The sequence below is a fragment of the Chiroxiphia lanceolata genome, chromosome 9, assembly GCF_009829145.1.
Source record: "Chiroxiphia lanceolata isolate bChiLan1 chromosome 9, bChiLan1.pri, whole genome shotgun sequence".
NCBI classification, from domain to species: Eukaryota; Metazoa; Chordata; class Aves; order Passeriformes; family Pipridae; genus Chiroxiphia; species Chiroxiphia lanceolata.
In genome coordinates, this window is record NC_045645.1 from 27,960,670 (window position 1) to 27,982,357 (window position 21,688).

Sequence of the window (21,688 nt, forward strand, 5' to 3'; positions counted from 1 at the left end):
AGAGTTGGCACCTGCCAGTCCCGTGGCAGAGCTGACTCCCTGTGGCATCCAGATAAATGGTCCCAGCTGGCTACATGGGTCACCATGGCATCTCCCACCAGGTGATGAGATGTCTACTTGGAGAGCAAGATAAAAGTGGAATGCATTGGACTGGGAGAAGAGATAACAGAGAAATGCTGTGTTAGGGAGGAAGCTTGGGCTTGTCTTGGTCTTGCTGGAACCAAACTCCATGAGAACTTCAGAGGTGCAGGAAAGCATTTATATGTGTTATTTTGTCAAGTACAAATGGAGTAGGATTCGGGCAGCTGACGTGTTGCTAAGGCACTTGAGGAGAGGAGGAGAAGATCCAAGGGTGAAGCCCATTCATCCAGGTACTGCCTCAAGAGCCCTTGCCCAGGGCAGGAGCAGCGATGGTGGAGCAGCCTTGTCCTGCAGTGTGAGGAAGAGGTCACAACCTCCCAGTTTGGGGTGATGGTGGTTGGTTTTTGGGGTGTTTTCTTCTGTCTCTAGCACTTCTAACTTGTGTGCAATGTGGCTGCAGGATCATGTTGTGATGTCTGGTGAGAAAAGATAATGTATTCAGGCTCTGTGGCTGGATTCTGCTCTTTTAAAACAAGAATCCATTTTTTACTGGAATACATTTTTCTTTTAAAAAATAAGCCTGTTTAAATAAAATTGAAATTATGACAACCTATTTTAAGGCTTAAATTTACTATAATCTATTAATCATTTAAATAACTTCCATCAAGGATTTCTCCTCAAATATTAATGAGCTGGAGGGTGCTGCTTTTACAATGATATGTCAGATCAGGGGAAAAACATCTCTAACTCTAGCTTTCTAAATGTCACAATGTCACATTCTTAGTATCTATTATTTTCACTCTTTACAATGGAGCAAATGCTGATATTTACATTTTTTCCAAATGTCAGTATGTTGAGTTCCTGTTGTGCATAAAAGCTCTTGCCTTAATTACTCCTAATTTCCCATTAGCAGGCAGGTGCAGGGAGAGTGTTTTCTTCCATTTGAGCTGGTTCATTCCAAGTTGAGAAGCCGTGGGGAGTTGGGAAAGCGGGCAAGCTTGTTTCCCCCTTCCAGCCCATGAATAAAGACCAGGTGGGAGAGGAGGAGATGTGCCGTTTCAAACCCTCCCAGCTCCCAGGGCCAGCTTTTCAAAGGGGATGTGTGTCCCTAAACGCAAAGCTCAGCAGTTAGAGGGAATTTCAAAAGTGCTTCTGGCTTCCTGGTGACTTTAACTCCTCTTGGTTTTGCTTCCCGGTGGCACCGCGGAGCGCTCGGCATCCCTCTGCTCGGGACACTCCAAGTGCACTGATTACTGCCAGAAATGCGGCTCGTGCTGAGCACAAACAATCTGCCAATTCGCTCGCTGTGGCTAATGTTTCCTTTGATTAATCAAATCAGTTTGGGAGGATGAACCTGGTTCCTCATGCAGATTTTTGCCCACCCCCCCCCCCCCGCCACCATCCCCGGCAGCCGGCTCACTTAAAGGCAGCCTAATGAAATTAATTAACAGCAAATTTAAAATGTTGCTTTTCGGCACTGTAATTGAATTCCAGTTTTCATTTGAAGGCAGCATGAAACAAGCAAAATAAAGATGTTAATTTGCCCGAAGTGAGCCGGGCTCTTTCCCACTGCCCTCAAAATGCGTGGCTACGAACGGGATGGAGCGGATGGGTCTGGCTGGACTGTCCCCACAGGGCTGAGGCAGGAGGGGGAGTTGTGCCTCACTGGGAAGCTCATCATGGTTTTTTTTGTTGTTCCAACAAAATCTGCTATTTTCAGGAAAATTAGTTAATGGGCAGGCTTGAGCTGATGGCTGAGATCAAGGTGGTGTGACATGGTGATCGAGGTGATCTGGCTGGAGGTGGAGGTAATGATTAAAACGGTGCCCATGTCTCCTAGGGATGGGCTGGTGTGACCCTCTCTTTGGCTGAGACCTAGCCATAGGATGTTCTTGAAATTTTGGAGTCAGCCAGGTGAATTTGGTTTGATTTAGCATTTAGTGTACTGGAGCACATGTTGTGTCCCTGTCCTCAGCTGCTCCTCCTGCTTGGGTATCCTCTGCTGCCATCACTCATCAGCACAGCTCTGTTGATCTAACCCATTGTCCCTAAACCTTGAAGTTAAAAAGCACTTAGGGAAAGTCAGGGTACTTGGGCAGAAGCTGCAGGTACCTCTGCAGGTCTTTGGGCTGAGTCCCATGTGGGGAGCTGTAAAACATGATTGAAGACTGAGAACCTCTGAAATCACCTCAATCAAAGTCAGAGCTTCAGGTGTGACTGCAGCTCCGTGCATGTTTCATTGTTCACAAAGGGTGGGAGATATTTTGTCTGCGATAATTTGTGACGTGGTCCCGGTGATCCCATCAGTGCTGCTGAGAAGTTGTCCTGTATCCTCTGCTCCCAGTGCCTGGAGCTGTGTTGAACATAAGGTGTGTGGGTGAAACCTGCCCAAATTAGAGCTGGAAGGATGCTGCTGGGTTCCCCTCCTCTGGCCCCGAGATGCTGTCAGTGAGTGCTCTCTCCCTGCACCACATCTGGATTTTTTGGAGAGGCCTTCATCTGGATTATAACTAGAAATATGATTTCACTCTGCTTTAACCATTTGGGTTGTGGTTTGTGTAGGGGCAGCCCTGGTGCTGACAGGAGGTGACCAGAGGGAGCCTTCTGTATGTAACCCTTGATCTTTCCACCCATTTGTTTGGGAAGAGGGGAATGTCCCCATCAACCCTCTCCTCCATACTTCCCCCCTGACCAGCTTTGCTTTCGCAGAGATCTCAGGCAACACGGACGACATCCCCCTGGTGCGCTGGCGGCAGCAGTGGCTGGAGAATGGCACGTTGCTCTTCCACATCCACCACCAAGATGGGGCCCCCAACCTGCCCGGCTTCGACCCCACAGAGGAGCCCCAGACTGAGTCGGCAGAGGAGGAGCTGAGGATCCTCCACATCTCCGTCATGGTACGTGGTGGGAAGGCAGCCCCTCCTTAGCTGTCCAGAAGCCTGTAGAAAGTGTAGTGGCTTTTGAAAAGCCATTTATATTCCCCATCTGGCTCCAGCTGCCCTAGGATGGGGAACTGAGCCCCCCTTTGGGGGTAGTTGAGATGCCTTGGGCGCCTCTCCGAGTGATGCTTTAACACTGAACTTCTTTAAACCTCTCCCTTAGTTTGCATCACTTTGAAAATATGTTTGCGGGGTGCCTTTATCCTCGGGGGGTGTGTGTGTGTGTGTGTTTCTGTGTTTTGAAGGTCTCAGCCACCCTAACCCAGGGTTAATTCACACTGACTTTGTCAGGAGCCCTTTGCCCGTGGATGGTGCCTGCTGTCCACTGCTCCGACACGCGGCGGGTGTCATGGTGCCACCGGGCACTGTCACTGCCACTTTTGTCAGCGTGGCAGCCCCGTGGCCGTGGTGTCACAGCGTGCAGCCAGAGCATCCCACGTGTCGAGGTTGGACAGCTCTCCTCCTCCCCCCAGATACAAGCTTTTGATGACAAAGAAAGGAGGGGTCTGCGTGTTGGAAGTGGATCTGTGGTGTGTTGATTGTTTGGGGTTCTTTTCGTTATGCCGGAAAAAATTTGAAGAATCCTACAATTTTTGTGCCACTGGAAGATAATTAGCCGGAGACAATGTGTTGCCGAGGCTGCAAACAGGCTGTTTAATGGTGCCTACCCTAATGAGAGCTTCAATTGCTCTTCCAGATTGCAGCCCCAGGCCGGGTTTCTCCTCCATCATTTGTGCTTGATTAGCCTCGAGGAAAAAAAAATAACTGGCAAAGCCACTCCCAAAAACATCTTACACCATTATCTCTATTTTATTGTCCATTCCCAGCTGCTCCTGAGGGGGTGCATCACCTCTGGAGAGCCTGGCCCCACTCTGCTGCTGTGGTCTTGCTCTTCTTGGGTCCTGCTGGATTCCAAGATCAAGGCAGGAGTAACTGGAACAAGGCTCATTATCAAGATGATGAAAAGGATATCTGCAACTCGTTGCTCCCCTACCAAAATGTGCAAATACAGATTGAGTCCTCCCTCTGGCCCTTTTTTCCCATCACTCTCAGCTCCGCTCCAGCAGCATCCTTTCACTCTGAAAAACAGAGGTTGGATTTTGTGCCAGGAGTCGGGATCACGTGGAGTGTTCAAGGCTGATTTTCTTTCTTTCCTGTGTGGTTGCCAAGAGAAGAGGTGTGAGCAAGGGGCTGTATCCATCGTGACTGTGGTCCTCACATGGACTGTGCAAGGAGCACTCCCACAGCCATCAGGTGCAGGGCTCCTCACAGCCATCGTGTGGGTCAGGGGGAAGACAGAATGGGATCTCTGTGCTCCCATGGAGGGGAACCAGGGGCCTGAGGTGGTGCCCTGGTCCCCTCCAATGTGCAGTGGGTGGAGAACATTTCAGTGCTGGCTTTCATCCTCCTCCCAGAGCCTCTTGAAATCTCCAGAGGCCACAGGCAGCTTTTCCTCAGGGACAGTTTGAGCTCTCAGACTATCAGGGCAAAAGACATCAAATTTCAGTGAAATAACAAGTCTTTTTTGAGAACCTGCAGTCACAGTGTGAAGCAAATGGGTGTCCACGAAACTCAAGTCTCCCCTGTTTAGCAGAGGCATATGGCAGAGCTCTCTGGTGTGTGTGGGATTTTATGTGCATAGAGAGAGTGAGGAAAAGCCAGGAATGCCCCGGTATTCCTCCCACCAGCTTGTCACCCCATCTGCAGATGGACCTTTTCCCCGGGTGATGGAGAGCTATGACACAGGAGGCCATCTCCAGTAGGGATGGGGATAGCCCCCACTTATTTATGGATCAGAAGAACTCATAGGGATTGGGCATGATATGGAATTAGGATTTGAATTTGCCACTGAAAACCTCTACGTGAACACGGCCAGGCACTTTTTACAGGGGCATGTAGTGATGGATTTAAACTGAAAAAGATCAGGTTTAGATTGGATATTATTGGAAATTATTTACAGTGAGGGTGGTGAGGCCCTGGCACAGGTTGCCCAGAGAAGCTGTGGCTGCCCCATCCCTGGAAGTGTTCAAGGCCAGGTTGGATGGGGCTTGGACCAACCTGGGATAGTTGGAAATGTCCCTGCCCACAGCAAGGGCATGGAACAAGGTGACCTTTAAGGTGCCTTCCAATCAAAACTGTTCTAGGATTCTATGGTTCAGTGCCAGTTTTCAGCCCCAGCAAGAGATTTCCCCACTTCCTGGCTGCAGACTCCTAGCCAGAGAGAGTGTGCCAGCCAGCCCCACCTTTGCAGATCCTTAATCAATGGAGTTTGTTTGTTCTTTCTTTTTTTTTTTTTTTTGTTTTAAAGAAAGTTTGGAAGGAGGCTCAGAGGGTACATCACAGCGCCATTATCCTGGAAATGAAAGAGAGTTAAACTGTAATGGCCATTAAACTTCCTTTTCCAAATGCCTCTCCTGCTTCTCATTCAGTAATTCCCTTAATGTTTTATCCTAATGGAGCAGATTATTACTATTATTTTATTTTATCAAGATCACCTGTTGCATAGGAAAGAGGAGGGAGGCTGGAGCCGTGGATGGACATAGAGCTCTTAGCTGGCTCCACATGCTTTTTATTGTTATTATTGTTATTATTCTTGGCAGATTGTGCATAAAGGGCCAGTTTTGGGCTTTCATCTCACCGCTTCCATCTGTGTACAGTGACGGTGTGTCGCAGGAGGGTGGCCTTGGGGACAGTGGTGACATGGCAGGGCTAGGTGCAGTTTTGGGGTCTGTCCCTGTGGAGCAGGAGCTTTTTCAGCCTCTTCCTCCCAAGACATTCCCCAAACAACACTTCAATCATCTGTCTCTCTTGAGCCGTGATCTCCTTTAATCTGTGCTGCAATTTCTTCGGGATGCCCTGGGAAAATCTCCTAAGATTGAGAGTGACAGCACTGAAACCAGTTGGAAATGGGTCAGAAAAAAGTTGCCCGTAGGAGCACTTGCCTGGAATAAATCTGATCTCTCTTTTCAAAGGCGCGTTGCGGGAGAGCAAAACAAAACACGCTTTGCTTTAAATGCTGCTTTTTCATGCCTCGGTGGTGACTTCAAAGCTGGTCCAGCCCGAGGCAGGATTCAGCTGGGAGCGCTTGGCCAGCACCGGGTGCTCCCGGTGCCAGCACTTCCTTATCGGCGTGGCCAGGCTCCTCTCGCCCGGTGCCTTTGCTTTGGCCACCCCGGGGTGTCTGTGTCCCCAGGGATGGCTGGTGCTGGCCCCCGGCTCAGCCCTGCCCGTGTTTGCGCCCGCAGGGAGGGATGATCGCCCTGCTGCTCTCCATCCTCTGCCTGGTGATGATCCTCTACACCCGCCGGCGGTGGTGCAAGCGGCGCCGGGTGCCGCAGCCGCAGAAGAGCGCGAGCGCCGAGGCGGCCAACGAGATCCACTATATCCCGTCGGTGCTGATCGGGGGCCACGGGCGGGAGAGCCTGCGCAACGCCCGCGTGCAGGGCCACAACTCCAGCGGGACGCTCAGCATCCGAGAGACCCCCATCCTGGACGGCTACGAGTACGACATCACCGACCTGCGGCACCACCTGCAGCGCGAGTGCATGAACGGCGGGGAGGACTTCGCCAGCCAGGTCACCCGCACGCTGGACTCGCTGCAGGGCTGCAACGAGAAGGCCAGCATGGACCTCACGCCAGGTGGGCACGGGCTGAGCTGGGTCCCTTCCGGCCCGTCTTCTCTCTGTTGTTCCATGCACGTGTTTTCCGTCGAGCGTTTTTCCCTGTTTCTCTGGGTTTTCATTGGATGTGAGATGTTGGTGCCCCTCGGAAGGCACTTCCACTGCTGGGGGGCCTTGCAGCCCGCTGAGAGCAGTCCCTGCTGAGCTGGAGCTTTGAGGGAAAGGACTGTGGTTCCTGTGGCTTGATGAAGAACCAGAACCAGAACAGCTCAGCCTTCTGAGCTCCCCATAGTGACCCCCTAAAATCTCTTCTGTATCCCAGGATTTCCACTGTCTTTTTCAGCTTAGGTTTTTAGTAGCAAAATTATACATACCATCAGTATGATTCAGAGTGAATGCCACCTTCTGAGCGCCAGCAGGGATTCTTTGAGGCTTGTTACACACTTGTTCTTTGGCCATATTACTAACTGGGCCATCCATCTGGAGCCTTCTCAGCTGAGACATGGTTTGGGAAGACCATAGTGTGGTGCTTAAAGCTTTGCAGGGGTTTTCTTCACAGATTTGGTTATGAAGAAGCCCCCTGAGAAGCTTAGTGTTTGAGCTCAGCTTTTGGCTAGTTTGGTGAGGTGCCAGTCCCCTTCAGTATTTGAGTTGCTCCTGAGGGTGCATTGGGGGCAGCTCAGCTCATTGGCAGCAGCACCCTGATCACCTCAGGATGATCTGGAGATGGACCCAAGGAAACCTTTCTCTCACCTCCCTCCCTGTTTTAAAATCTTTATCCTGAGAGATTTTGCCTCCAATTCTTCCTGCTCAGGGAGTGATAATGCCAAGCTGTCCCTGATGAACAAGTACAAGGACAACATCATTGCCACCAGCCCCGTGGACTCGAACCACCAGCAGGCCACGCTGCTGTCCCACACCTCCAGCAGCCAGCGCAAGCGCATCAACAACAAAGCGCGAGGTAGGGGGGTCCCCGGGGTGGGTGGGGTGCTTTGGGCTTCCACCCACCCACATTCCAACAACTCACCCTCTCCTGGGATGGATAAATAGGATCAGGGTCGGGCAAGAGCATGGAAAGGAGGGTTTGGGTGGGGAGACACAGCAAATGTGGTGCCTGCAAGGGTGCAAATCCTGTGGGGCTGGTTGGTTGCAAAGATGCAGAGGGTATCTGCCATGGTAAATACTTCAGAGTACTGGCACAGCCACGGGGAGAAGTTGCAAGGTAATGGGACGTGTGGCAGGTGGGGGCACGGGTGTGTGAGGTGGGAAGGGGAGAAGATGCTGTCCCTGCTGCACCTGGCAGATGGGGCTCCTCAGTGTAAGGCTTTCCCTGAAGGGTTATGTAGGATGCCAAGGCTTGGGGTGGCACGGTGCCAACCCCTCCATGACTACACTCAGTGTCCCCTGCAGCTGGCTCAGCATTTCTCAATCCCGAGGGGGACTCAGGGACAGAGGCGGACACCGATCCCCAGCTGACCTTCTACACAGACCCCTCGCGGAGCCGGAGGCGCAGCCGAGGTGGGTGGGGAGCCGTGACCTCTTTTGCCATATTTGCTGTTGCTTCCCTGTGTTTGGAGACTTTCCACTGGCAAGAGATGGAAACCCAGGTGCAATCCCAGCTGCCGCAGGCAGGCGCCGGTCCCCGCTCTGCAGCGGGCTGCTGCTGCTCTCCGGTGGAGCTTCTCAGCAGAGGATGAAATATATTCTGATGTTTTGCTGGAGGCTTCTGCCGGGCACTGGTGTATGTTAATAAGTAACATGCTTCAGAGGCCGGCCCGTGCGTTCCCAGGCTGCTGCTCAGCACGGAGCTGCCGCGGGTTCGCTCCGGCACCGTGCACACACGAGCTGTATGTGCAGCAGAGCATGGGGACAGCCTCAGTCCCTAGGCAGGAGTCTTGCCCCACTGCCCTGCACTGTCCCTTCAGGAGGTTTTCTCCTCTCAAGAGGAGAGTTAGTGTCTGTTTTCCCCCGTCGAGCCTCGTTTGCTGGATGATGCCTTGTTTTCCTGGGAGCGGTGGGACTGGGATCCATCTCCTTCAGCTGGTGCTGAGAGGCTCGTTCAGGCTTTGTCTCCGTACAGTTTTTTTCCACTCAGCTTCTTCAGCTGAGAGTTTAAAAGTCAAAGACCTGCATGCCCTGAGCAGTTAGGGCTCTGCAGTACTTTTACAAAAGCATCCACGGGCCTGTTGTCATGACAAAATTAACTCGAGTGAAGTGCCAAGAAGGAGGGGAAAAAGCCAGGACACTGCATTTACCTTTCTTTTCCTCAATATCTCAGCTCTGCTTTAAAGCTCTGCTGCTGCAAAGTTCTCAGCCTGCTGCAGTGCAGGGTGTGGGAGAGCCCGGGCTGAGGGGGATCAGGAAGACCCCAGCTGCAGCAGGCGGGAGGGAGGGTCCCATTGCAAAGGCTGCTTCATGCTCTTCAAAATCCCAAGTGGCTCCATTTGGTTGGATTGATGCTGGATTTTCAGGGGGCTGGGCAGGATCTCTGCACCCTGAGGTCCCCTGGCTGCACCCCAAAGCCTTCCTGGGTCCTGCAGGTGTCAGGTTTGACTGTGCTTCCATGTTTTGCAGTGGGGTCCCCCCGGAGCCCTGTGAACAAGACCACCCTGACCCTCATCAGTGTGACGAGCTGTGTCATCAGCCTGGTGTGCTCTTCCCACATGAACTGCCCCCTTGTTGTCAAGATCACCCTCCATGTCCCTGAGCACCTCATCGCTGATGGTGAGCATCCCACAGTCTCACCCACCCCTTCCTGCCCCATTCTGTGAGGTGTGATGGAGGAGAGGAGGGAATGTGGAGAGGATGGGTGCAGGATGGGTGCAGGACAGGGGGGATGGGCTGGATGAAGAGCACCAGTGTGGGATTGAGGGGATGGGCATGGGATTGAGGGGATGGGCGCAGGGCAGAGGGGATGGGTAGAGGACAGAGGTGGCTGTTATGGGATGGAGGGGATGGGTCCTTGACAAAGGGGACAGGTGTGAGATGGAGGATAGCAGTATGGGAACAAGGGATGGAGGGGTACAGGATGGAGGGGATAGGCATGGGACAGAAGAGACAGACACAGGATGGAGATGGCTGTTGTGGGACACAGGGCATGGTGCAGAATGGAGAGGATGGGCCTGGGACCAAGCAGACTGTTGTGGGATGGAGGAATCAGAAATGGAACTGAGGGGGTGGTTATAGGATAGGGGTGGCTGTTGTGAGACAGAGAGGACAGGCACAGGATGAAGGGAACTGTCATGGGATGGAGGAGACAGATATGGGGTGGAGGGGACTGTCATGGGGCAGAGAGGATGGGCACAGGACAGAGGATCCATTGTGGAACAGAGAGGGCTGTTGTGGGACAGAGGGTACTGTGTCAAGATGGAGGGAATGGGCAGCAGGTGCAGGGATCGATCACAGGATGGGGGGAAACATCACGGGATGGAGGGGTCCATTAAGGGATGCAGGGGACAACCACGGGATGGAGGGGACAGCATCAAGTTGCCCTGCTGACTGCCCTTGTCTCGGTGCCAGGGAGCCGGTTCATCCTGCTGGAGGGGAGCCAGCTGGATGCCAGTGACTGGCTGAACCCAGCCCAGGTTGTCCTCTTCTCCCAGCAAAACTCCAGCGGGCCCTGGGCCCTGGACCTCTGCGCCCGGCGCCTCCTCGATCCCTGCGAGCACCAGTGTGACCCCGAGACTGGTAGGTGGTCCAGTGGTTGAGGTGGGTTTGGGGGCTCACCTCTGCCTCCCCAGCCCAGCTCTGACAGGAAGACGCTTCCTTGCCTTGCTCCCTGGGCAATAACGGAGCTGCCAGGTGCCCTGGGGTGGCTGCAGGCTGCTCTTGGCGGGGAAGCACATGGAAAGCCTTGTCCTCCCATGTCCCTCATGTCCCCCCCTTTCTCTGTAGGTGAGTGTCTCTGCTATGAAGGATACATGAAGGACCCTGTGCACAAGCACCTCTGCATCCGGAATGAGTGGGGAACGAACCAGGGGTGAGTGTGCCTTCCACAGCACGCCTTGGGCTTGGGCTGCCCTCACACAAGCTGCTGGGCTTCAGCATCAGCATAGGAGGGCTGTGGTAAACTTCTTGGATGAAAGAGTTACAGGCATCTTGGTGAATTGTAAGGTCAGTGCACGGCTGGGCTCTGCAGCAGGTCTGCGGGAGGCGAGGATTTCTATCCTTTGAAATAATCAGAAATGATGTAGAAGAGGCCATTGTGGCGTTTTACAGTAAACACCCCCTGGAGAAGATGGAGATTGTTCCTCCTCCCCGTGTGAAGACTCTCCTTGGCATCCTGCATTTTGTGGGGCTTTTGGTTTGGCTGTGTGAGGCATCAGAGGACAGCTGAGGTTGGGCTGGGGTCCTCACTGAAAATTGAGCAGATTAGATGCTTTGATACCATAGCTGAGGGAACAGAGCAGTTACCGTCTGCTCCACAGCTTTAAACCCCTGGAAGTGCCAAGGGAAGTTTTTCTGATGCTTTGGCAGCAATTTGGTGGTCCTTAACACTCATGGGTCTCTGACATGCAGCTGGGGCCTCCCGGGGATGACTGGACGTAGTGTGCAGAAACCCAAAACACCCTCAAAATCCAGAGATCCCATGTCCCCCGGCACCTCCAAGCCCTCGTTTTCCCCCCACTGTTTTCCCCACAGTGAGACAGTTTTGTCTCACTGTGCTGCAGCTGGATCGGCGGTGGCCCTGCCCATGTCAGGATGCCCTCTCTGAAGTTATTAGTCTTCACAGTGGGAAGGGACAAATCATCAAAGGCTGGGCTTGGCGGCACCCCCGCGGTGCAGCCGCGCTGGAGGATGGCAGCGGCAGGGGGCTGTCTGTGCCAGCTGGCCCCGGCTCTGTCCCTTTGAACTGGGGCCCGGGGAGAGCATCCCTGCTCTGTCTCCACCCCCACTCTCTGTTTTTTATCATTTTAAGGGCAATTTAGCAATTAAGCCCAGCATGGAGCACCTGCTGTGTGAGACAAGGGCGGTTGTTGCTGTGAGTGCCCTGAGCCAGGGCGATGCTCGGGACACAGGCGGTCCCGTGCTGGGGATGTGCTGTGTGCTGTGGTGAATGTCCCCAAACCTCTTCAAGGTACCACTGCTGGGTTGGGAAAATACAGACAGAAATACAGCTCCCTGTCCTGCTTGTCCCGAGAGGACAGTTGTCCAACAGGGATGTTCCCAGATCCTCTGTGCCCATCTCATAAGAGGCACTGAGTGATGGGGTCTGGGGTCTGGGAGGGGGTATCCCCCTGCCAGGGATTTCCCTGTTTTAGGATGTGTTGTGTTTGGGAGTGTCTCATGGCAGGTTGGAAAGAGCCCATGGCCACCGATGACCACAATGGCTTTGGTACCAGCCTCTGCCTCTGTCTGTGCTGGACTCACCACCTTGCAAAAAGCAAAGTGGCAAATGACTCTGTCCATTGAGGCAGGGAATAAAAATGGATAAGCAGTGTGGAGAAACATTTGCGTCCTTCCCCTCTACTTTTCCTTTGCTCCTGGGTGTGGATCTGCAGCTTCACACTTTTCCTCCCATGCACATTGCTCTTCTCTAGCTTTTTCCTGATTTAGCTGCTTCACCATTTTAAGGGAAAGTGGAGAAAAAGCTGCTTTCAGGTGAATTGCTAGAAAATACAGGTGGTAACAAGCAAGAGAGAAGCCAAGGGTAGGAAAGGCAAATCCATTCCTGAAGCCCTCTGGACCCATTCACAGCTCCAGACCAGCTTTGGTCTCAGCTATGCCAAACCAAAAGGTGCTCAGGACCCACTCTGTTCCTCTGGGGAATTTGGGGCTCCTTTTCAGACCCAGCTCCAACTCAGTGCCCCCACAGGAGCCTTCTCCATGCTATGCCTGAGCCTTTTCTCCTGCAACAGTGTTCATACCTGGCCAGGATACAGCTTGTCTTGTGTCTCTTCTTATATACCAAAGTTGGCTATGACAAATTATGTGCAGTATTTCCAGCATAGTTTTCTGTTTGGGGCAGAGAAACTTGGCAGATCTCTTTTTCCCCAAGATGCAACACAGCCCCAGACAATGGTGAGGCTGTCAAAGTCCTCCTGCCCTTCTCTGAGCTCTCAAGAAGGCTCTGATGCTGCAGTGTTGGGGCTTTTTCAACACCATCCTTAGAGAGCTCCTCTATTGAGCTGCTTGAAACCGGGGTTATTTTGTGTTTCTTCCTTGAACTTGTCAGGTTTTCGTTTCAGAAAATGGTAGCAGCTGAGACCACACTTCTCCATCCCTGCCTGCAGCTTTCACTATTTTTAGGGGCTGTGGAAAGCATGTCCACACTAAGCATCGTGATGCTTGGGGTAGCTTGGTGTTTAATGAGCGTTCTTTTCCTTCTCTGCAGTCTGTTCTGATGTCCAGGTGCTGCTTGGTGCAGCTCTGCCTGCAATGGCTTGTGATGCTGAGATCCCTTCTACCTGTCCATGGTGTCCCCTGTGAACTCTTGGCCTCCACAGGGTCGTGGCTGTGATGAACTCTCTTTAGTCCAGCAGAACCATCTTGTCAGAGCCTGTTTAGCCAAATAACTTGTAACTTTAAGCTGGTATTTATGTTTTTTGGGATGGAGGTTGAGCTGCCATGCTGTCTTTGTCACACTCATCAGCTCATTCCCAACTCTAACCCGACAAGGTTGCCTGCAGGTTCACCTGAAGGAGATGTCTGGAAGTCTTCTGCTCTCTCCCCCCATCCCAAGATGCCTGAATAATTTCTGACACTGTTTTGTCTGATGTGCTCCTAAACCCTCCAGTGTTGGAGTGACGTGCTGCTGCCGCAGGTCGGTCCCTGGAGAAGCCACGTTGGCTCTTGGTCATCAAAGCAGGACTCGGAGGCTTTGCCAAATCCCTCGGCGTGCTTGGGAGCGACATGTTCTGGTTATGACCTCCTCTGTTTTCCCAGGGTGGCTTTTTTGTCTGAAAACTCATTTCAACCCTGTGTTTTAGACAGTTTTGCTGTTGGTTTGTTTTTATTTACAGTGATGACAAGTCGACTCGGTGTCTGTTCCCTCAGCAGCATCTAATTTTGCTCATGAAGGCGAGCTCATCTTTGTGCTTTATTGGCGATGGCAGGGAGAGGCTTTGTGTGGTGTGTGTATTTTGGGTACCAGACTGAGTTCCACGCCTCCGCGGTGCCTCTCTTACCCAACACATCCAGACCCTAAATCTTCATCCATTTTTCAAAAAATCAGATCTTTTTGATCATGGGTAGCAGATACATTTGATCAACTGCCTTTCTTTTTTTTTTTTTTCCCTGTGCTGCTCTTCAGCTGTTTTAAACAAATCTGTCTGGTGCTGTTTGTGTGTTCACAGTCTGTCTCCCTACTTTGATATGCATTGTTAATTAGCTGCTTTTCGGCTCTTACTCTAATGTTTCCCAAGTAGGATGCAGTTTCCAGCAATCCAACCAGGTCTGCCTCATCTTTGCTCATCAAACCCATTTTCTGTGGTTCTTTTTGTGGTATGACTTGGCCAAAGATCAAATCAGCTCATTCTACCTTTAGTTAATAAACTGTTACCTGCCCACATTTGTACTTATTTATCTCAGCCCTTAGATCCATCATGGATGGTTTCCCCTCTCCACCTGCAGTTCTTGCCTGGGTGCCCTTTTCAGACTCCCTCGATGAGATTTAAGATGCTCTGCATTTAAAGGGTCTTTATCAGTGTGCTCTTTCAACTCCTAATGGGTTCAGCCTGGCATGGGGAGGTTTTAGGCCAGTTTAATGTTATATGGCAAATGCATCTGGCTGGGTGCTCTCATCCTCTTGTAGCGCTTGGCAAACTGGGCTACACCAGCCCTGCTCCCATGCAGGACAAGTTACCTCTTCCTGCCCCCTTGCAGATGTTTTTTCCAGCACAGGACACAAATTAGTGCAGTAGCCCATGTCCTGCTCACCCACCTCCCCTCCCCTGCTCCTCCCTCTCCACGATGCCTCTTCTCTTCTGCACACAGTTATCCCCCTTCCTGCCCATGCACCTGCTCCTCTTGTCCCATCCCCACACATCATCCACTCCCCACCCCACAGAGGAGCCAGGGACACACTGAAGTGACAAGGACAGCACCTTTCCTGCTTAAAGTCTTCCTCTTTTTCTCTTTTTTTTCCCCCCACCCCTTTTTTTCTCTCTCTTTTTTTTTTTTTTTTTGCCTCTCTCCGTTCCCCGCTGTGTGCCTCGGCTTTGCAAGCTTGAAGGACAGCCAGATAAAAAGCTCCTCTTTCTTTCAGATCCTTTCACCAAACCACCCATCCGCCTCCTCCTCCCGCCTCATTCTCCTCGCAGATTTATGGGCAGCCCAGGGAGAAAGTGCCGGCATTAGCATTTTTAATAAAGCCCTGCTTGCAAGGGATGGCAGGGGGTGGGGAGCTCGGAAGGGGAGAAGCATCAGCAGCTGAAGCCCAAGCAAAGCTGTTGCAAAGCAAAGTGAAGTTGGGGAGGAGCCACAACAGGCATCACCGGTGGGAGAAGTGGGCAGCTCAGTGCTTGTGTCACATCTGCTCTCTGCTCTTCCCCCACCAGGGTGGTGTTGGGTCTTCATGGGTCCCCCCTTTGGGGTCTGGCGTGCAGGAGGGGTGCAGCAGCTGCGGGGATGCTCTGGTCTGTTCTCCCTGGGCTTGAACTCCTGAGCTGCCAGTGAAGGGATGTGGGGACCATTTTGTCCATGGCACTCCCTCCCAGCACACACTTGGAGCTGGTGCTTAGGTGCCATGATGGGGTTTGGCATGGCCCTGGTTGGAAACCTCCAGGAGTACAGAGGGTCAGGGAGCCAAATGTGTAGTCACCTATTTCAGTGTGTGACAGCCAACCACCTTCTCCTCCAGTGGTATTTCAGCCATGCTCACGTGCAGCGACTTGTACCTTCTGCAAAGACCCTCTCCTGCAGCCCCTCCGACCTCCTGACAGCTCCCCTCAAACCAGCTGCTCCAGGTTAGCTCATGGCAGTCACATCCTGCCAGTGCCAGGCTGTAATTCTCCATCCCACCCATCTTCTCTGGAAGGATTTTGCAGGGAGCACAAACAAGCAGGAGCACTGTTCTCGATGCTAGAAGTCAGTCAGGCCTCGGCCCCTTGGGACTGCAATTTAAGCGTGGCCAGGGGCCTGTTGAGGTGGTTCAAAGCATCACCAGCAGCAACAGGTTTGGAAGGCTTAGCCAGAATTTCTTGAGCTTCCACTCAAGCCCAGATGTGGAGCAAAGCATAGCTGAGGGTCCATCTGGAAAAAGCCAAGAGGCCTGAAAATTGTCTTGGGGATGCACTGGCAGCGCTTGGGCCATGGGAACTTGCTGACTGAGCATGGGGAGTTTCTGGTTCTCAGCTGCCCCGGGTTTTGTTGTTTCAGGTGCGTGCCTGAATGCCAAGGCTTGCCAGGGGGACGAGAGCTGTTGTTTCTGGCCCATTTAATCCAACCTGATCATCTGCAGGGCTGCTGATCAGTCCCACTTTCCCCTGTGAGCTCTGAAGACCACACAACCAAAATACCCACCAAGAGCAACGAAAACCAAGCAAGTGATCACAGAAAGCAGGGAGGGAGACAGGCACGTGGGGACACACTCACGTGCATGGGAGAGGAAGGAGGAGGTGAAACAGCAGCAGAGGCACAGGGGGCAAGAGGCGGAAATGGAGGGGGTGAGGTGTGCCTGGGAGAGCAGATGCCACCCCATCCTCTGCAACAGAAGGTACAAGTCAACAAGAGCATGTGGGTGGAAATGTCAGCACTGATCTCCTGGAGAGCTTCCTCAGAGATGAGGATGGATAAGTGTCTCCTGTTGAGCTGGAATTCTTGTGTGGAGGACCTTCCAGGGCTTACCCACAGAAGGTATCATGTCCTCCCAGATCCAATGGTGCCTGGCAACACTGGGTTTCCCCTGCCAGGTAGACATGTAGCTAAAGGCTGAGCATTATTTTTAATGGGCTTTTTTTGACCCCAAGTAAGGGCGGAATGGGGCAGGCTAGGGAGATGCCACACAGTCCCTTTCTGGAGCATGGAAACCTTTGCCCCATCTCAAAGCCATCATTGCATTTTGCAAGGGTAGGTAGGAATAGGACAAGAGGGAATGGGTTCAAACTGACAGAGGGCAGGTTTGATTACACATCAGGAAGAAATTCTTTCCTGTGAAGGTGGTGAGGCCCTGGCACAGGTTGCCCAGAGAAGCTGTGGTTGCCCCATCCCTGGAAGAGTTCAAGTACAGGTTAGATGGGATTTGGAGCAACCTGGTGTAGTGGAAGGTGTCCCTGCCTATGGCAGGGGGCTGCAATGAGATGATCTTTAAGATCCCTTCCAAACCATTCTATGATTCCATGACCTCAAGAATTTTAGCCACAGTTGGAAGTTGCACCCTGGGTGGACACAGCATGGCTGCTGATTTTGATCTCCCGGGTGGGTCCAGACAGGCTGGCTGCGTGTCCTGGGTGTGTTGACTTCCATGGGCCGCCAGATGTGTCACCTGACAGAGGTCCAGCAGCCACCATGTCCCTGCAGCACCCGCCCCAGTGCTGAGCCCTGCTGCAAGCCAAGAGCAGCTCCTCACCACCGCTTTTCTGCCCGAGTTGATGCGGAACAATACCTTGCCTTGGCTTTTGTTCCCGGCCCCACGTGCTCCTCAGAAGCAAGAATAAAACCCATCTGCGGGAGCGCTGGAAGGCGGAGGCGTGAAGCATTCAAGGTGTTGCTGAAGACACAAGGAGCACATCTCTTCCTGGACGAGGCTGACCTCATTCCGGGCAATCGGATCTGCGGGCTGAATGTAATCCCCCGCTCCCAGCCGACCGGACGGGAAAGCGGCATTGTATCCCAGCGAGGAAACGAGATGGCACCCTGTAATCCTGCAATCAGGATTTTTTTCTTTTGTTATTATTATTTTTGTCCCTGCTGAAGTAACCTCGGATTAGAAATTAAAGTGCTTGGGCAGGAAAGCTGTAATTGCCTCTGGAGAAAACCCCCGGGCTTGTCGGTGGCACCTGATACTCTCACCCTGAATTTTACCAGCAGCGATGTGATGGGATGGCAAATCTCTTTCTCTCCCCAGCTCTGAGCTCTTGCAAAGGGGATTTGGAGTTTTAGGGTTTGGGAGCTGGGTTCATGTCGCCTGATTCAAAGTCCACCACAGCTGGGTCTCTTGTCAGCCTTGGTCTGCAAGTGGGTCTGTGATGCTGGGGGTGCATGTCCCAGAAGTGTCATGGCCATGGTTGTCCCTCTGAAGGGCACTGGCCACCAAATCTTGGTGGCTCATCACCCTGTGTATCTACAACAACAGGGAGGGAGTAGTTGGGGCCAACAGCTCTCTAGGCTGCCCCCTTGGCTCTAAGCTTTCAGCCTGTCTTCCAATCCCCTTTGTTAGGCATCCTCAGTTCCTCTCCTGGAAAAATGAAACCCAGGGGGAATAAGGCAGGTGGTGAAATTGTGGACTCGGACCTGACGTGCTCCCTTGGAAAAGCCTCACAGAGAGAGGGTTCAGCTGCAGATGGGTTTCTTTTAGCAATTCAATAGCTGTGTTGCAAACCCCTAAAACAGGACCAGGCACACAGGGATGCGGGGATGTCTGGAGTGCACTGTACTCCAAAGTAATGGATGTGATACACTTCTGGACCATTGGCAGGTTGGGGCTGGCGTGAGGATCTGATGTTATAGGGACCTCAAGATTAAGATCTTGAATCAGGGGCTGTTTTGTCCCATTGTCCTGGCTTTGTTTGAGTTCTTTTATGCCAGGACCCCTCTGCGTGTGTGCTGGGGGCTATGCAGGGAAAGCATTTTGGGCTCTGAGCAGCAGTGGGGGCACAATATCAGTGTGATGCTCCTGGGTTTCTTTTCCAGGCCTTGGCCATACACCATTTTCCAGCGTGGCTTTGACTTGGTGCTGGGTGAGCAACCATCTGACAAGATTTTTCGGTAAGTGGCAAAGGCAACTCAGTCAGCACATTTTGGGGCTTAAAATATGACCCGGGGCATACAGGCGTGCAGGTAGCCCAGCTGGCAGGGCTGAGCACAGCTGTCCTGTGCCACCTCCTGGGGACATGTGAGTATGGCTGGGAAGTGTGGGATGCTGGATGCCCAGCACTCAGTTCCTCCTCTCTGTTCACAGTGAGAGCGAGGTTTAGGCTCTGCAGGAGGATTTCTATGGAAAAATGAAAGTGCCTTTATTTTTTTATGTATTACCTAAGTTGCATGTGATTTTTGGTGGTCGTTTGGGTGCATTTGGAGAAGCCACCCCTCTTTAGCCTGCCCATCCACCTTTGTTCAGGCTGGCATCCCTGCAGGGCTGTGGGGAGGTTCAAGGGCTTGGTTTTGGGCAGAGACAGCCCTCCAGGCTCAGCATTTCCTTCCTTGCCAGCCTTTGCTGCTCTCCCTGGCAGGTTCACCTATACCCTGGGGGAAGGCATGTGGCTGCCCCTGAGCAAGAGCTTCGTCATCCCACCAGCTGAGCTGGCCATCAACCCCTCAGCCAAATGTAAGACGGACATGACAGTGATGGAGGATGCAGTGGAGGTCAGGTAGGTGCAATGGCAGGATGATGGAGTTTAGGAGGAGTTTCAGCAAACAGAGCTGAGATCCCCATCCCACGTTTTGCAGGTGGAGCTTAGTACATCCATTAAGCTGCCTCCCTTTGGTACCTGTAAAGCTGAGCCATTGGAGGTACCTCTCATCATCTCAGTAGCTCCTGCATCCCTCTAAAAGCCTGGCTGCCATCCAGTTCACTGTCAGCCCGAGGGAAACCTGAGCTCTGGAAAAACCCACGCAGCAGCCACGGTCGTGCACGCGTTCACAACATCTCATCGGAGCAGTGACACATCTCCTCCTTCTCCTCCTCACAGGGAAGAGCTGATGACCTCCTCCTCCTTTGACAACCTGGAGGTCCTCCTTGACTCCTTCGGCCCTGTCCGTGACTGCTCCCGGGACAATGGGGGCTGCAGCAAGAACTTCCGCTGCATCTCGGACCGCAAGCTGGACTCGACGGGCTGTGTGGTGCGTGGCCCCCCGGGGACCTGGAATCTCCTTTGGTGTGAGCAAGGAGGGGGAGGGCAGAAAGGGAATCCTTCCTCCCTTACCATCACTTTGGGACGGATATTTTGGGGTTGATTTCGTGGCAAGAAGGTGTTTTTGGGCTGGCATCTGCTTTGTTGCTGCATGCACACACGAGGGAGAGAGAGTCCATCTGCTTGTTGGCTCTCTGGGAGGTCCCACATCACTCACGTGTGTCCCCTGTCACCACCACAGCTGCTCTGCCCCAAAACGGAGGGGCCTGTGGGGCCGGGGTGCCCTGCTGTGATGCCACCAGTGCTGGGCATTGGGATGGAGAGGCTGTGAGTGTGGGGCAGACAGTGGGCTTGGAAAGGGCAGCGTTGCTTTGGTGGTCACTGGAGCTCTGTGCTGGTGTGTGGGGTTGATGCCAGCACATTACTTTGGTGGGGCATGGCTTGGGGGGCTCCCACTTCGGAGGATACACTCCCCAGGGCTGCAAAGAGGGCTGTGGTGCAGGAGGAATACCTGCAGCTGTGGGTGGTGTTGCTGCTGTCTGCCCCACAACCCCCGAGCACTGCTCCTGCTGCAGTGTCCAGTGGAGAGCAACTCTCCCCTCTGCCTCAGCCCCAGGGCCAGATTTCCTCCCTGGGGGTTTCACCTCTTGCTTCCCCCACCCTTGCCAGTGCCCGACGGGACTGAGCCCCATGAAGGACGGCACGGGCTGCTACGACCGTCACGTCGGCGTGGACTGCTCCGATGGCTTCAACGGGGGCTGCGAGCAGCTGTGCCTGCAGCAGATGGTCCCTCTGCCCGAAGACCCCCTGCTCTACAACATCCTCATGTTCTGTGGGTGAGTGACCCAGCACCCACCAGGTGCTGCTCTACCTGGCTGCTGCCACCCTGATCTCCTAGGGTTGGCATGGAGGGGGGTCTCCTCTGTTCCCAGTGTCTCTGCTGGGGTGGCCTGGTGGCCACTATTGGGGGCTGCAGCTGATGGTGGGCCCTGTGCTGGCTTCCCAGGTGCATTGAGGACTACAAGCTGGGCACGGACGGGCGGTCGTGCCAGCTCATCTCGGAGTCGTGCCCCGAGGCGGGGGACTGCGGGGAGCCCCGCGAGCTGCCCATGAACCAGACGCTCTTTGGGGAGATCTTCTATGGCTACAACAACCACTCCAAGGAGGTGGCACCAGGGCAGGTGCTCAAAGGGACGTTCAGGTGAGCTGGGGAGGTGGGGAGGTGACCCCAGCAGGGTCAGACCTCACCATCCTCTCCAAGAAGAAGGCATGGTAAGGAGCCTGGTCCGTCCATGTCTGGCCAAACTTTGCAGAAGATGGAAGGGCTGGTGGGGAGAGCACATCTGATGCTTTCCATCAAGAGGAGGCACCTCTGTAATCTGTGCCTGAAGGAAAGGCTTCATGCCAGGTGTTTTTTTGGGATGGGTCACCGGCTGGCGGGGATGATCCCAGGCATTTCTCCTGTCCTCCAACCCTGCCCTCCTCTCTGTGATTAACTTCCAGGCAGAACAACTTTGCCCGGGGCCTGGAGCAGCAGCTGCCAGATGGGCTGGTGGTGGCCACGGTGCCCTTGGAGAACCAGTGCCAAGAGGAGCTCTCTGACCCCACACCTGACCCCGAGTTCCTCACCGGTGAGTGGGTCCAGCCCCACACCTCTCCCAGCTGCCACCATGCCCAGCTAGAGGCCCTAAATCTCCCAGGAGATACATCTCCTAGAGGGTATATCTAGTCAGGCTTTAGCATCCCAGGCTCACCTGCAGCAGCAGCAGCAGTGGTAAAACAAAGACATTAAAAATGAAGGAGAGGCAAAGGCTGTAAATTAATTGTGTGGTGTAAAAGCTCAACCATCCATTGAATATTTGGGGCATTTGCAAAAAGCATTTTTTCTTTTCTTTTTCAAGGCAAAAAAAGTTTTCCAGCTACCTTTAATTTGATTTCTTTGACCATGTAACAAACATTCAAAGCCTGCTACCACCAAATTGAAGTGTTTTGGTTTGCTCTGCCAGAGCACTGTGGGCCACGAGCAACAGGGTTATCATGGATTCCTAGACTGCCTTCAAGGATTTACCTTTCTTCCAGCAAGTTGCCAGAACCCCTA

At 53.1% G+C, this 21,688-nt stretch overlaps 1 protein-coding gene across 4 annotated transcripts in view; it reads left to right on the forward strand.

Annotated features, from left to right (window-relative positions):
- Positions 1-21,688, forward strand: part of ASTN1 (astrotactin 1) — a 58,973-nt gene that overhangs the window by 17,550 nt on the left and 19,735 nt on the right. For 3 of the 4 annotated variants that reach the window (XM_032696383.1, XM_032696380.1, XM_032696382.1), the window contains exons 2-14: positions 2,791-2,978; positions 6,266-6,659; positions 7,455-7,601; positions 8,039-8,158; positions 9,215-9,364; positions 10,160-10,327; positions 10,535-10,619; positions 18,431-18,505; positions 18,970-19,107; positions 19,429-19,579; positions 20,260-20,426; positions 20,597-20,791; positions 21,094-21,221. In XM_032696383.1, the coding sequence (XP_032552274.1) occupies positions 2,791-2,978; positions 6,266-6,659; positions 7,455-7,601; positions 8,039-8,158; positions 9,215-9,364; positions 10,160-10,327; positions 10,535-10,619; positions 18,431-18,505; positions 18,970-19,107; positions 19,429-19,579; positions 20,260-20,426; positions 20,597-20,791; positions 21,094-21,221 (2,106 nt within the window). The remainder of the gene's footprint in view (positions 1-2,790; positions 2,979-6,265; positions 6,660-7,454; positions 7,602-8,038; positions 8,159-9,214; positions 9,365-10,159; positions 10,328-10,534; positions 10,620-18,430; positions 18,506-18,969; positions 19,108-19,428; positions 19,580-20,259; positions 20,427-20,596; positions 20,792-21,093; positions 21,222-21,688) is intronic. The other variant, XM_032696381.1, reaches the window with a different exon arrangement.